At 39.0% G+C, this 17,506-nt stretch overlaps 1 protein-coding gene across 2 annotated transcripts in view; it reads left to right on the forward strand.

Annotated features, from left to right (window-relative positions):
* Positions 1-6,803, forward strand: part of ARSJ (arylsulfatase family member J) — a 72,798-nt gene extending 65,995 nt beyond the window's left edge. For both annotated transcript variants that reach the window (XM_070609253.1, XM_008518085.2), the window contains exon 2: positions 4,344-6,803. In XM_070609253.1, coding sequence (XP_070465354.1) covers positions 4,344-5,742 — 1,399 coding nt within the window. In that variant the 3' untranslated portion in view covers positions 5,743-6,803. The remainder of the gene's footprint in view (positions 1-4,343) is intronic.
* Positions 6,804-17,506: the final 10,703 nt, after the last annotated feature.

Genomic DNA, 17,506 nt, shown 5'->3' on the forward strand with positions numbered 1-17,506 from the left:
TCATGTCTCCTTAGTCTCTTTCAAATCTGAAAAGTTCCTGGTTCCTTCTTTGATTTACTTACCCTTGACACTTTTGAAGATTTTAGGCCAGTTATTTTCTAGAATGCTTCTCAGTTAGGGTTTGCCTCATGTTTACTTAGGATTAGATTCAGATTATGCATCTTCGGCTGGAATAACACAGAAACAGTGCTGCATTCTTATTGCATCCTATCTGGTGGCATATGATGTTGACTTGTCCCAATTTCTGATAATGTTAACTTTCATCATTTGATTAATATGGTGCTTATCAGGTGTTTCCACTGTATAGTTACTCTTTGTTTTGTGGGGAGATAACTTTGAGACTATCAATATCCCATTCCATACCAAACTTTTATTTACGTATTTACTTATATTAGTATGGACTCGGGGTTTCCTGTGTCATTCAGTGGGTATAATTTGTTACTTTCACTATTTATTTTGATGCTCACGTTGCCCCAGATTTGGCCAGTGAGAGCCCCTTCTTCAGGCTTCTGCATCTTTTTGACATGTTCCCTTCAATCTTTGAGCCCTTTCTTAACTTTCCATCCATAATTCATCCTCTTTGTTTCAACAACATTTCAGGTCACTTTGATTACTTTGAATCTTGATTATGGCACTATTCCCCCTAGATAGTAAGCATTTCTTCTATTTATTTATTCAAGTCATAGATAATAATCATCAATGAGCTGAGGCCAAAAAAAGGGCCCAGTTGTGCTGTTCCAGAAATTACCTTGCAGATCAGATATCCTCAAACACTTAATCAGGATTTTGTAGTATATTTTGAAGAATTATTTGATTGGTCTTGAAGTTAGTTGCTGCTGCCAAGTCGAAGTCACTATCAAACCAAAGACTCTACAAAGCTCTTGCCTAGATTCCAACCAGCTCCTTCCTGCAATAAAAGAATTTGTCAGCATTTGGTGCTGTTGTCCATGACTGACAGCACTGTCTCTATCCCCATCTGATCCCAGGGTTGACAGAAGTCATACCTTCAAGACACTCCCATTGCTGGTAGGATCTTTACTTCACACTTAGTGATACCAAGCTTTGGGGAGAGAAAGGGAAAACAAAATAAAACAAAAACTTAGTTCCCGGCACACTTTATACACTCAATAATATTGCTTAACAGAGCAAATTAATAAATACTGAAGATTAATCCAAATGAATTAATCCAAATTTTAAATGAGTCTAGCTGTTCAGTTAGCTGTCAGTGTACTATGGAAAAGTCTCCAAAGCCAAAAGTCTGGATTCCGGTGTGGAACCTCAAGACTCATGGCTGTGCAACATGAGAGAGCTATGAAATTACTCTGAGCATCAGTGTCTGTTGTTGCTGTTGCTGTTAGATGGAACTAATAAACGAACCCCCCGGCCGGCTCCACAGAGTTGTGGAAGCCAGAGAAGATCACGTAAATGAAATCTTTCTATATGGTATTAACTAGATTAAAGTGTGAGATTGTCAATCTTATCACCAGTCAATAGTGCTATTATACAGTTGATTTTCCGTTATTTTATGAGAAAAGAATCATGGGCAAATTTTGCAAATGCCCATTGGTTTTCCAAGTTATTTACCTAATACTGATCCTTTTTTAAAAAGAAAGTGAAGCTAACTTTTCAGGACTTTTCTTTTCTTTTTGACTGTACCTAATTTGTTCTTTTTGAAATGCCCACAAATCATCTACTTAAAAAACTAACCTCAAGTTTTTGCGGGATCACAATAAGCCTCACTATGTGGTTTATAAATCCTTCCTCTCTTTAATTAGGAAGTTAGAATAGATTCACTTCCCAAGACTGATGGCGTCTTTCCTCTGCTCCTTGATTTTTCGAGAAGTAGTGATATTAACTCTTACAGAGAATAGGGAGCATCAGGCTTAGGCCCTGTCGTTCAAGAACTAGTTTCCCCACCTGGTGGGGCAGGCTGGAGGAGTGGGGACATCTCTGTATCTCTATTCTCCCATCCATAAAATGGACATAAAGAATCCCGCATCTCACTGTTGTAATGAGGATTGAATGCCATAGTGCATGTGAAAGAGGGCCTACAAATTATAAAACTTTATATAAATATGTTAGTAACGCATGATTCAGAACCCTGGGATAAGGATCGTAAAGGCTATCGTTTATTGAATGGACTGTGCTGACCAGATTCTGTGCTCTCTTTTGATGCTCCAGCAACCCAATATATATCATTATCCCTATTTTACAGGTGTGGAAACTGAGGATCAGAGGGGTTAAGTACTGTCCAAAGTCACACAGCTAATAAGCAGAGGAGCAAATTCAAACCCAGGGCTGTCTGACCCTAAAACCAATACCCTTAACCCACGCCCCAAATTCTACCCCAAACTCCCTCCCATTTGGCCCCAGAAGCTTGAAATCATTTAATTAGGTGCTGCCCTGAAAATCTCTCTTCTGTAGGAGCTGCTGCCAAAACTTTCTGCTGTTGGTTCTAAATTTTCCAAAATGAAAACCATTCTACTCTCCGGAGAAGACAGAAACCGCATAGTTGATTAAAGGCTCTGAACTGTCTGATTGATCTGCCAGCCTTACACCATCTTCTGAAAGCCGCAGACCTCTTCTTTTGTACTCTTTTTTGTGTGCACATTTCCTGTATTTCACACTTTTCAAAAGCCTCAGTTCCTTTGCCTTTAGTTCTAGGTGAGAAAATGCCCAATTTAATTAGAAAGACTCGAATTGGTTAGCGGTTCCATACACTGAATCGATACTCCAGCCAAGTACATTTTCTGCGTAAGATAATTATTTAGTTAATAACACATGCCCATAAATCCTTCCCTAAATTCTTACCCATGTAGATATCTCTTTGTTAAAATTTCCTCAATGTTTGTATTGATTAGTGTTACCGATTTCTCCTGTCCTTCTACAAAATTAGTGGTTTCACAAGTAAAGGTTTTGGATCCTGAACCGGATCAAAAATTATCGAGGGCAATAACACCTTCCGAATTTGGTGCTAAATAATGCTTATGAAATGCTTATTTCTTTGGGGGCTTATTATGTTTTAAATTACCACCACTGTGATAATTGTGAAACTCTGACAGCTAAATGATCAGCAGAGTAGACAGGGCCCATCTGGATGCTGCTTGGCATTAGTGACCAGATATCTCGACAGCTACTAAAAACCATCAACACGTTACTGCGATGGATGCCTCAAAAGAGCTCACAGTTGCATTATGCTATCATTTGAACATTTAAAAATAAATTGAACTATTCACCCAAGGCACCTATAACACATTGGCCTTTCGGGTTAAATCAATTTGAAAAAAGTTTTGTATTTGACCTCGATATTACTCTTTGTAATTTGATTCCAAGAATATTTTCACATTTACCCTAACACTCTCTGCAACTTTCAGTTTCTCAGATTTCTATATTTTCTATTAAAAAGTCTTTTCGAACTTATATAATAAGTATAGAATCAAGTGCTTTTAAAATGTCATGAACTAATAGGCACATTTTGACCCAACTGAAAATTCACACTCTTGTGTGATAATAACCATTCTCTGGAAAAAAGCCCTTGGGAAAAGAACAGTGAGAGAAATTAACATTGACTCAATTTTAGTGTATAGAAAGTGTTAGGGTACCATGTTTTCTTAGACTATATTGTAAGTGAATGTCAGTTTTTTAAAAAGGAAACGCTGTGGGAAACATATGAAAGGATTCATTTCCTGCTATTCTGGGGAAAATGTAATCCTTTCTCAGCAGCAGCTAAAACATTTACTCTAAAATGGTTTTTCAACCATAATGTATTTGAGTCAGAAACATTCTCTTTCTCTTTACAGAGATCTAACAGGTTGGAGACTAATTATAAAATATTTTTGACAAACAGATTTTTGTATAATTTCTGCGTGTATTTTAGTACTTCAGAATTAGCTTGACATAAATGATCTCAGGAAATGATTTAGGAGCTAATGCGAGGTCCCTAGACTAAAAACAATAAAAATAATAATGACACTTTGAAATTTATATATCCTTTCTCTTATGTTAGTTTCCTAAGTCATATAACTAATTTTAGTTATAATTAATTTTAATCTTTTAAGATTAAAGTTTACTCAAATTAATTCCGTTACAAGAACTTTAAAAACACTTTGAGATAAATGATGAAATCTTAGTTTCAAAAGTCCTGATTTAGAGTTAAATGTATTTCGAAGGTTGGATATGAAGCTAATTAGGGAAAGACTTTTGAGTCAATAGTAGAAATGCTAAATTGGTCATATTTTATTTGGGTAAAGTTTCTCTTCATAGAAACATTATTTAAGAATCATTGTTTCATGTAGAATATCTTTGTTATCCTGCACTGACAACATTTTTACTCTTTCATCAAGGTATCAGATACACACCGGACTTCAGCATTCTATCATAAGACCCACCCAACCCAACTGCTTACCTCTGGACAATGCAACTCTACCTCAGAAGCTGAAGGAGGTTGGATATTCAACACACATGGTTGGAAAATGGCACTTGGGTTTTTACAGGAAAGAATGCATGCCCACCAAGAGAGGATTTGATACCTTTTTTGGTTCCCTCTTGGGAAGTGGTGATTACTATACACACTACAAATGTGACAGTCCCGGGATGTGTGGCTATGACTTGTATGAAAATGACAATGCTGCCTGGGACTATGACAATGGCATTTACTCCACACAGATGTACACTCAGAGAGTACAGCAAATCTTAGCTTCCCATGACCCCAGAAAGCCTATATTTTTATATATTGCCTACCAAGCTGTTCACTCACCGCTGCAAGCCCCTAGCAGGTATTTTGAACACTACAGATCCATCGTCAACATAAACAGGCGGAGGTATGCTGCCATGCTTTCCTGCTTAGATGAAGCAATCAACAATGTGACCCTGGCTCTAAAGACATATGGTTTCTACAACAACAGCATTATCATCTACTCTTCAGATAATGGCGGTCAACCCACTGCAGGAGGAAGTAACTGGCCTCTCAGAGGCAGCAAAGGAACATACTGGGAAGGGGGGATCCGGGCTGTTGGCTTCGTGCATAGCCCACTTCTGAAAAACAAGGGAACGGTGTGTAAGGAGCTTGTGCACATCACTGACTGGTACCCTACTCTGATTTCACTGGCTGAAGGACAGATTGATGAGGACATTCAACTGGATGGCTATGATATCTGGGAGACCATAAGCGAAGGCCTTCGTTCTCCCCGGGTGGATATTTTGCACAACATTGACCCCATTTATACCAAGGCGAAAAATGGCTCTTTGGCGGCAGGCTATGGGATCTGGAACACTGCGATCCAGTCAGCCATCAGGGTGCAGCACTGGAAACTGCTTACAGGAAACCCTGGGTACAGTGACTGGGTTCCCCCTCAGTCTTTCAGCAACCTGGGGCCAAATCGGTGGCACAATGAACGGATTACCTTGTCCACTGGCAAAAGTGTATGGCTTTTCAACATCACAGCTGACCCATATGAGAGAGTGGATCTATCTAACCGATATCCTGGAATCGTGAAGAAGCTCCTGCGGAGGCTCTCACAGTACAACAAAACTGCAGTGCCCGTCAGGTACCCCCCCAAAGACCCCAGAAGTAACCCTCGGCTCAATGGAGGAGTTTGGGGACCATGGTATAAAGAGGAAAACAAGAAGAAGAAACCAAGCAAAAAGAAGGCTGAGAAAAAGCAGAAGAAAAGTAAGACAAAGAAGAAAAAGCAGAAAACAGGCTTCTTTCTAAATTGCCCTTCAGGTGTTACTCGAGGATAAGTACCAATTTTTGACTGTCTGGGTAAACTTATGTCAATTCGTTCACCTGTTTTCTAGGGAAACAAGCAAATTAGGCTCCATAATATCACTGCCATAAGCATCAGACTTTTCATGCTGTGCCACTCCAGAGACTTCTGCCACGTGGTTGCCACATGGAAAACCGTTCTTGGTGCCAAAGGTGCTACTCTTGTGAGCCACACTTGTGAGGAGAATGGAGATGCTTATTTCTCTTGCTCCTTTATAGAAGGTGGTCAGGAATGAGTTCAACTGCTGTGCCTCAGTCCGTTGACCAAGCACTAGGCTTTAAATCATTACAAGGGACAATAACCTGCAATCGATGAACATGCTAATTGGATGGGTATTTACAGGGTAGTGTGATTAAAAACTACCTTTGATAAAATATAAAGACTGCCTCACCTCGAAGGCCTTGAAAAATACATTTTCTTAGTGAATTTTTGTATCTCTATCATATGACACTTGAGTTTTTAAATTAACTCTATTTCATGTATCATTTCCTTTCCTGTGAAAATAAGCTGTTTTTCTCACGTGTGAGCAGCTTGCACCTCATTTGATCATGCATGAGAGAATGGCAGATAAGAATGTTCGAGCACCATGCCAAAACATGAATGTAACGATTTTCTAAACACTTTAATAGAAAGACATTTCAGCATAAAGTATGTAATTTATTTTTACAGAAAAAAATATTAATTATTTTGTTTTCATAAAAGTTATGCAAATGATTTTTAATTATTTTATTTTTATTTTCTACATACCATTAGAAGAATTTTATTTCATATCTTCAAGATTAACAAGCACTGTAATACTATGTTACTGTAATACTGTGTGAATTATAGACTATAAAACGAAAATCATTCAGAAAAAAGGGTAATCATTATTGTTTGACCATTATTTTGAATGTAATAAGATGAATATATTCCTTACAAATTACTTGGAAATTCAGTGTTTGTACAGAATTGAGAGACAACTTTATTGTTTCTATCATAAACACTTTATTTATGTATCTTAATTATTAAAATGACTTATTTTATGGCACTAGCAAATTTAGTGTGGCTTTTCTGATCTAACTTCTAGATAAAATTGTATTATTCATCTTAACAAACAAAACTCTTCACAAATAGGCAACTGAAGGTATGATTTGCTAACAACCATAGTAATATAACATGGAGTTTGCAAATAAGAGATGTTTCCACTTAGCTATTACATGGAGAAAGATGTTCTCTTGTTAATAAATAACATTTCTAATGATCCTACTCTTTAACAAAGTGGACATGGTGGGGAGATACAGAGAGAAGAAGATATGGATCCCACTTGGGGCAGTTAAAAGTCCAGTCTGGAACTCACACATGCAAACATGGTGAGGAGGATTAAAAGAGTGAGATTTGTAATGACAGGTGTCATGGGTCATCAAGGAGGATAGATGGATGTGGTTCGCGCCGCCCTGGCATTTTCTTTAAAGTGCCCTCTCCTAACTCAGAGGCCTCTAAGCTCATAGTTTACCCTTGAAAACTCACAGAGACCAGGAGCTGTGGCATGTGAAGTGACACCTGTGATAACAAAATGTGTGTGGCAGCATTCTGTTAGATACGTTTGTATCAGAATTCGCAGGACTGCCTCTCACAGTTTATAGAAATCTATACAAGAATCTATAGACCATACTGAAATTACTAACATGGACAAAATGATAAAAAATTGTAATTTTAACATTTCACTTCTAGACTATATCTTTCCATTCATTATATAGGATAAAGTACTGCATCTTGAGTTTGTGTTTTGTTGACTGTATATTTAAATAGCCTTAAAAATCAAAGGCTTATTGTCAGTGTTGTTTTTCCTTTCTTAGTGGCACATAGAATAATGATGTGGCTACAATAGATGGTATCTTATAATTCAAAAAATAGAGTTACCATTACATTACAAAAGAGTTCTGAGGAAAAATAAGTTTGGGAAATGTGGAATTAAAGGGGTCACTCTAACGCAGACTTTCTTAGAGTTTTGAAAATCCTAGTTTGCCTTGTAAGTCTCTAACAGAAGGAAATTTTTAGATGGTATTTTCCAGTTTATTTCATCATGAAACCCTTCTTTATAGCTCATTGCACAGGACTAGGGTTCTGTGGAAGTGACTTTGAAAATTGCTGGTGTAAATGTAGAATCTTCTAGAAGTCTCAGCAAGACAAAAAAGGAGCAAAGAGGCAAATTAGGATTATGAAAATTAACTCACATTTGAACACAGTAGGCATTATGTAATATGTTGTGATTTTTAAATTCTCTATAAATGACCATAGCTTTCTCGATGAAAATAAATTAGCCCACAGCCTTTACCTGGAAGTGGCTTCACGGATGTTGTTCACTGTTTCAAAAAGAATACCTGCCACCTGCACATGATGCTGGGTAGACTGCGATTTGAGAGAGGTGTGTGTCTTGCCCTTGTGAAACTGAGATCTAACTCAGTAGTCATGTATAAATAACGAACAAGAATGTTTCCAAAATGCTGTCAGCAAATGACTAGGTTTTTCAAGATGTCCAGGAAGGAAAATACTGTGCACTCGACGTTTACGCCCTGATCATTAAAACTATGTGAATATTGGGCATTTATCCTCAGGTGTCATTCTCCTAAACTGTGATTCTCAGGCTGCATTTCTAGAGCTGTCTGTGGCTCTTTCCAGTGTAAAATGCACCTCTTTTAAAACCTCTGATCCTTTTGTTATGGTAACAAAGGAAACTTCTGGATTGAAAAATAAGTATCCCATTTGCTTTGTCAGAAAATAACTTGTGGATAGGACTATGTGTCTTGGAAGAGAAAGGATATAAAACATTTTATTCAAATAAAAAACAAACCAACAAAACTTTGCAGTGCCTTTCAGTGGCCGAAAACAGGCACCCAGGTCTGTCAGACCTGTCTAAACGACTTGTTTCATCTGTACTTACACACTCTTTCATTGCTTCTTTAAAAATTGAGTAAATGTTACAGTTCTCTTGACCAGGTCTCTTTAAAAATTTTTAAGAATAGAGGAGAAACTGTGCCATTGATAGTCGATAAAGTATACAGTTAGTACATTTCAATATTTGATATTTCAAGATACATGAATTTGGCATCAGGAATAACTTCCTAAGCATTTTATTCATGGGAGAATTGAGCACACAAATTGTGAATTTGTCAGTAGCAATCAGAAAGTGTGTTGTTGGCAGGAATAAGCTGGCTTGTCAAAAGTAGCAAATAAAATTCCTATGTTATAAATTAATAACTTCATTGTTCCCTCTTAGGGAAAATTACTTATTAAAATTCATTAATTCATTCAACAAATAATTATTAAATCCTAGTACTTGTCAGGCCATGTTCCAGATGCTTGGGATGCATCAATGAACAAAATAGATAAAAATTCTTACCCATGTGCAGGTTGTGTGCTAGCTGAGTTAGGCAGACAGTAAATAGTCAACGTAACTAATTAGTGCATTATATACACTATAAAATAGCATGAGGGAGAAAGAGTAGATCAGGGTAAGAGGAGGACTCATTCAAGGCCAAGTGTATCCATCCACTCATTCAACGTTTATTAAGTGCCACATGTAATGACACACGCTGGATATGGTGACAGGTAACATGGAACAGGGTCCTGCCTTCAGGTCGTGTACATCCCCTGGGGGACACAGCCACAAATCAATAACCAAACACCCTCCTCTCCCCCACCTTTCTTTCCTCCTTGATCTTTCTCCACAGCACTATATTTCATATTTCATTTACACACTTTCTTGATTCTGTCGCCAGAGGATAGGCTTCTTCAGAAAAGTGATTCATGTCTGCTGTTTACATCTGCATTGCCAGGATATACAACAACGCCTGGCTCATAGTCAACCCTTGATATATATTGGTTGAATGAATAAATAAAATAATAACATAAAATAAAATATCCATATATTCAGATATTTGCCGGATTTCCATTTTCCATATCTTACATAAGATTTCACAGTTGAAAATAGAATTAATCATCCTTAGTAACTTTCTTCATAATAATAGGAATGATGTGAAATGCAGACATTTCTAACACTATAAAAAATGTCTAATAATTTATAGTTACAGGAACAGAATGTTATAGCAAAAGCCAAGTAAAAATCACACAAAATTAAGAGCAAATTTTATCTATACAAACTTTATTGCCCAACAGGGTAGAACACGATTATTCTAACACTGCTTTGAATACTACAGAATACATTCACTTAAATGAGAGTTTCCAGAAAGGAGAGATGGAGGCTTAAATTGTGAATAATTCTTTGTAGCAAGTTGTGAAAGGGAAAAATATAAATAGCAAATAAACCTCTGTCTTCATAGAATTATGAAGCCACATGGACTGCACCTCACATGCTTGGGTATTTTATTACAAAGCTCTCCCACTTGGCAGGCAGGAATTCTGCTTCTTTAAAGATACGACTTTCTTAAGCATTTTATTGGTTGTAGCATCTCCGTGAAGTCCATTGATTTGTCAGCTCTGGCATTATTAAACACAGGACAGCAGAATGTGGTCCTTGGGGGTTAGGCAGACAAACATATTTACCTGAGGTTCCATTTCACATCTATGATTTGAAATTTCCTTCCTCTCAAATTTGCTACAATCCCATAATATTCTTGGTCAACTGATTTATGCTATTTTGTGTAAAATCAATCCCAACAATTGAAAATGAGCAAGAGAATAGGCTCATTGGAAATGTTGAAATATTCACTCTTGGCAAAAACTCTGTAGCTGATCATTATAAAAGAGGAACATCTTATGTCATGAATCAAAGTAAAATTTGTCCTTCAGAATAAAAATCCAAAAACAATTTTCAATATGACATATTAATCTCTCTAGAAACAATACTTTAAGAATTAACGTTCCTTCAGCCTTGAGAGCTATGAATGACCGCCGAATACTTTCACTTGAATTTGTAAATCCTAAACAACTATGAGAAAAAAGTTTTCTATGACCAAGGTTAAAAAAACCCCCACAAAACCTTGATTTTATTTAGTATCTGAAACTGTATTTTCTCCTGTCCTCATCACCAGAACATCCAGAGACTCCTTTTCAGCACAAGTAACAGCACAGCTCATCAGTCATGGAGACTCATTCTGTCTCAAATCCATGTCCTGCTAACATTTCTCTATTTTTAGCTTTTCTTGACTGACATAATCAATCCCCTCTAGCACCTGGGAGGGAGGGAATTACAAGCATTTACCATCTACTTAATTTCTACTATGCATTCAGACTTAGTAGCAACAAGACATGGGAGTTCAGAGTGGGTCACCTCAAAACATGTCACCTTGGCATATTGATTATCTTTAGTTAAAGACACTTGAGAAGCAACAGGTGCAAGAAGGGCACTCTGACCTTCCTTTGTCTTCCTGAAAGCAGGACATAAACCTCCCGTGTGAAAGGTGCCCTCCTTGTGCCAGGAGGAAGGAAGACATTCCTATCACCAGAGAAGGGGAGTCGAGGCTGAGAGAATCCGTACAAACTTGTTAACTAACCCTCATCTTTCTAGTCTCTTTTCCACAATTCACTGCCCTTGCCCAAACCTCTTTGTCTTGTCACGTTCTCAGAATTTACTACCCTTTGTCCAACCTCACACATAAGCGTTCAGCTCTAACTGCTTCTTTGTGTTTACATTTTCCTGTGAAGGCGGCCACGTACATGTAAAATTAAAATATACAGGCTTTTTATTACACTTGTTTTTCTTTTCTTCAGGTTTTGCTTAAAGCCCTAAGAGTTAATTTAGCATTTCAAAGGTTGCAGTCATAGCTGCCAGGGTAAGCTATTACCTCCCAGCTGGAGAGGTGGCTGCGGAGACAGTCAGACCAGGTGAGGGGATGAGTGGAGGTTTCCCCCTTATTTTCGGCTGTGGCTCCATGCCTGCGCTCTTCTCAGCATCTGGGCTGTGGCCGGGCTGTTTCTTTCTGTCCTCTCACCCACAGCCATGGCTCCACATTTTACCTTCTGGGCACCTTTATCATCCATTTCTGAGTCTCACACCCCTCCCTCCACTGAACTAGGCACATAGATACCTGTGTCCCCCAGATTATTAACATCTGAATCCCTCCCGTCCTGAAGTCCCAGGCATGAAGGGACAGGTGTGTAGAGCCACCCCAGTCCCTGGAAACAAGAAGCCCTGAGCCCCACCCCTAAACCTTAAGGCAGCCGAGATCAGGGTGGAAGGGGAGTGAGGGACCTGGGGAAGCAGATGAAGTGTGTCCACAGGAATAAGTGAGTGTCATCTCCCTTCAGGTTCAAGGCCCTTAGCGGCTGCAGTGCCCAAAGCCTGCCTTCAGCTTGGGGAACCAATTAATGCTTCCTCCTGTCCGGAGGAGAGGGCAAGGAGCAAAGTCACTTCTACTGTTTTGGCCTACCCAAAGCCCACCTTTGGGAACTCCTGCTCTTTCTCATCTAGCACAGAGGGGAGAGCAACAGCGACGTCACATTCTCTACCCACCCACAGCCTAATTTGGGGACTTCCTGGACCCTTTCCTCCCGGGCCTGGACAAGAAAGCAAAAACCAAAAGCACCATTTGGGCTGCTTGTTCCAATCCTACTCTGTGTCCTCAGCCAACAGATGTCTTCCAGTCCTTTCCACACATCAGCTACTGGTCTCTGTTGACTTCTCTCAAATCCTGTGAGTCAGCCTATGGGGTTCTCCCCTGTCTCTTCCAGCAAACCTTGTTTCAAACAGGATCTCATCCTTGTCAACAAAATTAATACATTTTTACTTTGTGTATTTCTTCATTGTTATCCTGAAAGCAGCCAGGAAGTGGCTGGAGCAGAGATCAGCATCATTAATGTTACTTACTAAGTGACTTCACCAATTTCCCAGAGGTGACACAGTGAGAGCCACATGTTTAGGACTGCATGCCTAGGAGTGTCTCACAGGAGGGGAACCCTGAAATTATGAATCTGGGGTTTTATATAGAAACAGGATAGCTCCTTTTCCCTCCTCCATTCCTGAGAGAGAAAGAAATCTTTGCTCCCTAGTGTTTTACATCCTTCATAAATGAATGTAAATGAATTCTCTCAGGAAGACAGACGGGAAGTGTGTACCCCAAGTGCAGAGCATTTGGCTCTGAAAGATGCAAGTTTCAACACCCTTTGAGTGCAGGTCGTTCCAGGTCTAACAGCTTTTAACTTCCGATGCTTGTGGCTTAACATAGGTGTCAGTAACGTTTTCTTAGAAAGCCCTAACTGTGTAGAACCATGAAAATATTCACTTCCTGACACAGATCAGTGGCTGCCTGTGGCTAGGGGTTGGAGTGGGTATTGACAACAAACAGGTATGAGGGACACTTCAGGAGTGAAGTATTTTAAAACTGAATGTGGGGATGATTTTACAACTGCATAATGTACTACAACTCAGTGAACTGTATACTTGCCATGAAAAAATTCTGTGGTACGTAAATTATGCCTGAACAAAGCTATTAAATGCAAGCCACAGATTGAGAGAATTATTTATAATAACTAGAACTTAACAAAAGATCAGTTTCCAGAATATATCATGATCTCCTACAAATCAAAAGAAAAAAACAGAACGGTCCCTCACAAAAGATGACACCGAAATTGCCAAAAAATATATGAAAATGTGCTCAAAGTCATTAGGCATTCAGGAAACACAAATTAAATTCATAATGCTGTAGCACTACAGACCCACTGGAAGGCTAAAATGAAAAAGAGAAAACCACGTGTTGGTGAGTAGGAGGAACGTCGGGGTAAGAGTGTTGCTGAGGTGTAAATTGGTGTGACTGTGTTAGAAAACTGTGTGGTTGTATCAATGAAAATTGAACATACACATCCCCATGACCCAGGTGTTTCACTCCCAGGTACGTACCGAAGAGAAACATTTATAGCTCTTCACCAAAAGTCACACAAAGGAATAGTCATAGTAGCACTCTTTACAGCACCCCAAATATCTACCAGTGGTAGAATGCATAACTAAATTGTGGTATACACACTCATAAAAAGGAAAACACTCTGTTCTTCCACTCTACTCTCCCCAATACTTCTGACATCAGATGTGTAGGGTTTTCCACACCAAGCAACACTCCAATTCTTGATGGACGCCACCTGGGCATTCTACGTTTTAACTCAGTTCTGACGCAAACTGCCTGGAGTTAGCACAGATCCCACAGGTGAAGGGCTTAGTTCGACAAGACTGCCCCACCCCCGACTTCTGACGCCAATCACAAGTCCAGGCCTCCCGTAGTACCTCTGGCCGACAAGCTGTAAATCGAGGATTCCCATAACTCCCTCTTCAGGTTCAATAATTTGCTAGAAGGGCTCATAGAACTCAGAAAAACAGTTTACTTATTAGATTAATGGTTTATTATAAAAGGATACAACTCAGGAATAGCCAAATGGAAAAGATGCAAAGGGCAAGGTGTGAGGAAGGGACACAAAGCTTGCATGCCCTCTCCTGCTAGCCACACCAGCCAGCACCTCCTTGTGTTCAGCAGCCCATAAGCTCTCTGAATCCCTTAGGGCTTTTTATGGAGGCTTCATTTCATAAACATGATCGGTGAAATCATGGGCCACTGATGATTAACTCAAACTCCAGCCCCTCTCCCCTCCTCAAGGTCAGGAGGTGGGGCTGAAAGTTCCTCTAATCACATGGTTGGTTCCCCTGGCAACCAGCCCCCATCCTTAGGGGCCTTCCAAAAGTCACCTCATTAACATAAATTTAGATGTGGTGGAAAGGGATTTGCTGTGAATGAGAAAAGACACTCTTTCACCTTTATCACTCCAGAGCTATTTCAAGAGGCAGGAACTAAAACCAGATATTACAACAAAAGTTATCCTGAAAGCATAAGGCTCTTATCACTTAGGAAATTACAAGGGTTTGAGAAGTTCTGGCCAGAAGCTGGTAGGAAAACCAAAATATGTATTTCTTATCAAAACACAATATCACATTCATATAATGGAGTGTTATCCCGTACAGGGAGAAGTGTTGGGAGATTCCTGGAAGGGGTACAGGTGGGTCTTCTGCAGTTTGGTTAATATTTTATCTCGGTGCTGCTGATGGGAGTATGTTCACTTTTTAAAAATTCATTGAGCTACCCACCTAAGGTTTGTCTACTTTTATGCATTTTGTTATACTTCTCACCAACCCCACCACCACCAGAGTCTACCATATATATAATAGGCAAGTCTACTGTGTGCTTACCCGGGGACACAGTAATTTCACTCCCAGATATTTACCCAAATCTAGTGATAAAACTAATAGGTACCTAAGCAGAGTGTGAAAATAAATGAAGGAAATCTCATTCAACATGGAGTCAGGAAGCCCTGAAGGGGGAGCTCTCAGCAGGTGCCTTCTGTCTCAGCTTCCTTTACATTCCAGGGCAGGAGGAATCTTACTTTACCTGCCTGGGCAGGAGGAAGGAAGACCCCCTTGCCCAGCAACAACCCAGCCAATGAGAAGCCACCGCTACTCAGCCAATGAGAAGTCATCACAACCTGAAACTCTTGCTCTCCTCCTCCAATGGACTTTTGTTCAAAACAGCCCCTCCCAACTTCTTTTCCTCTGTAAAAGCAAGCCCTTCTCCTCTGTTCTCTGGACTAGCCTATGGTATTCCACAGTTTGCATTTCCCAAATTGCAATTCCTCAGTCATTCCCAATAAACTCACTTTTTTCTTAAATAAAATTGCTCTTGCTCTGTTTAAGGTTGACAAGGGTGTCTTGCACATTGTAGTTTTCAATTAAAGTTGAACACGGAAAAAAATGGCCTAATATACTCACCTAATATTTTAATCATTTTTTTTGGCATGTTAACCTCCATGTGGAAGTTAGTGGGACCTAAATAAGCATTGCCCCATTACACGTTATAGATGACTGGCACCAGGGGTCAGGCCAGCAGGTGTCTTTCAGCTGGTTGAAGCTGTATGTAACTAATGTAACTTAACGGCTAGGCCACAGTGCTGACCCACTATAATTTTTAATTACTCAAATCCAATTCCTGGTGCCGGCCCCGTGCTGCAGCAGTTAAGTTCACACGTTCTGCTTCTCAGCAGCCTGGGGTTCGCTGGTTCAGATTCCGGATGCGGACCTAGCACCGCTTGGCAAAAGCCATGCTGTGGTAGGCATCCCGCATATAAAGTAGAGGAAGATGGGCATGGATGTTAGCTCAGGGCCAGTCTTCCTCAGCAAAAAGAGAGGGATTGGTAGTGGTTAGCTCAGGGCTAATCTTCCTCAAAAAAAAAAAAAAATCCAATTTCTTTAAAATTAAATCATGAAACTGAGACAATGTGAATAATCATATTGAATGGTAAGTACAATCAAATCTGTATATGCTTTTATTTCACAATTGATTCATATCACATAATCACAGTTCGAACTCAATTCCAATCAAAATTACTAATAAATATAAATTTGAAGTTAAAAGCCATGGGTCCTGCATATATAACTTTCTGATTATATGACGCTCTACTGAGAAAACATGAAGTCCTCTTAAATCCCTCTCTATTGTTCCTGCCTTTCCATTCTTCTATTTCTCTGCCCTGCTCCTCCAACCCCACCGCTATTTATTCTGCTTATTTGTCTATCCTTCACTCCTCTTTGGCTCTTTTCTCTTTCTCATCCTTATCTTTCCTTCCCTCTCTTTCAATAAATATAATCTGTTCAATCTCTCTAAAAACTAACCCAATGTAGTTATTGAAATTTAATACTATTTTCTATTAGTTCTGTGCACCTACCTTTAAAAAAATTTGAGCAAACTTTCATATTAGGATGCATTGTACCAAATAGCCACATATATTCCAACCTAATATAAGAATGATAAGGATTATTGATTGAAAGTTAGTATTTTTACCTACCTTCAAAGACAGTGATTATCTTTCAACAATAGATAACTTTATTTACTATTGCTAGATTTATAAGTATCTTTGTTAATATATCCATATGTTAAATTATAATCACATGTTTGCTTGACTTATGGTTCCCAGAACTAATTACATCTGTTACCGGGTATCAAATAATAAAATGCTTTTGCAGCTCAAAAATCTGTCATATTTCCTAGTTGAAAAAGGCACATAGTGACAGAATGTTAATTAATTTTAAGTGAGTTCATGTTAACACTGTTGAAAGGGTTCAGAACAAGCTTCCCCAAAATGTGCCACTTTGGCATGTGGACTATTTTGAGTTGAAGGCAATCAAGATCCAGGAGACTCAAGAAAAATGTTTCCCTCTCCACTAACTACCCATTAAGAATGTAGATGAGGGGCCGGACCCAGACAGAGGGCTACTACCAGAGAGAACTTTCTATCTGAATGACTTATACACATGACAGGTCAAATCACCAGGCATCGGCTCTTCTTATCGTCCTGTGAATTACCCTCCTCCCCTTTGAAGTCTCAGGCCCCTATGCCATTCCTTAGCTCAAAATGGCACATAAGACTCAACTTCCAACTTGTCCTGGGGTCTCCTTGTCTTCATGGGTCCCTTGTACATACATAATTAAATTTATTTTTCTCTTGCTAATCTGTCTTATATCAGTTTGGTTATTAGACTAGCTAAAGAGACTACAAGGGTAGAGGAAAAATCTTTCCTCCCCTATATCCTGCACAATAAAATAATAAACAAGGCTCTGCTTTGTGGACTGTGAATTATTAGTATTTGTATTATTTACTGTTTGCCTGAATTTCAATATTTTGATATATATGATCATTTTTGTAAGTAAAATTGATGCGAGATTGACTTTAAATACTGTGAACCAATGGATGAATCACCATATTCTATT

The sequence above is a fragment of the Equus przewalskii genome, chromosome 2, assembly GCF_037783145.1.
Source record: "Equus przewalskii isolate Varuska chromosome 2, EquPr2, whole genome shotgun sequence".
NCBI classification, from domain to species: Eukaryota; Metazoa; Chordata; class Mammalia; order Perissodactyla; family Equidae; genus Equus; species Equus przewalskii.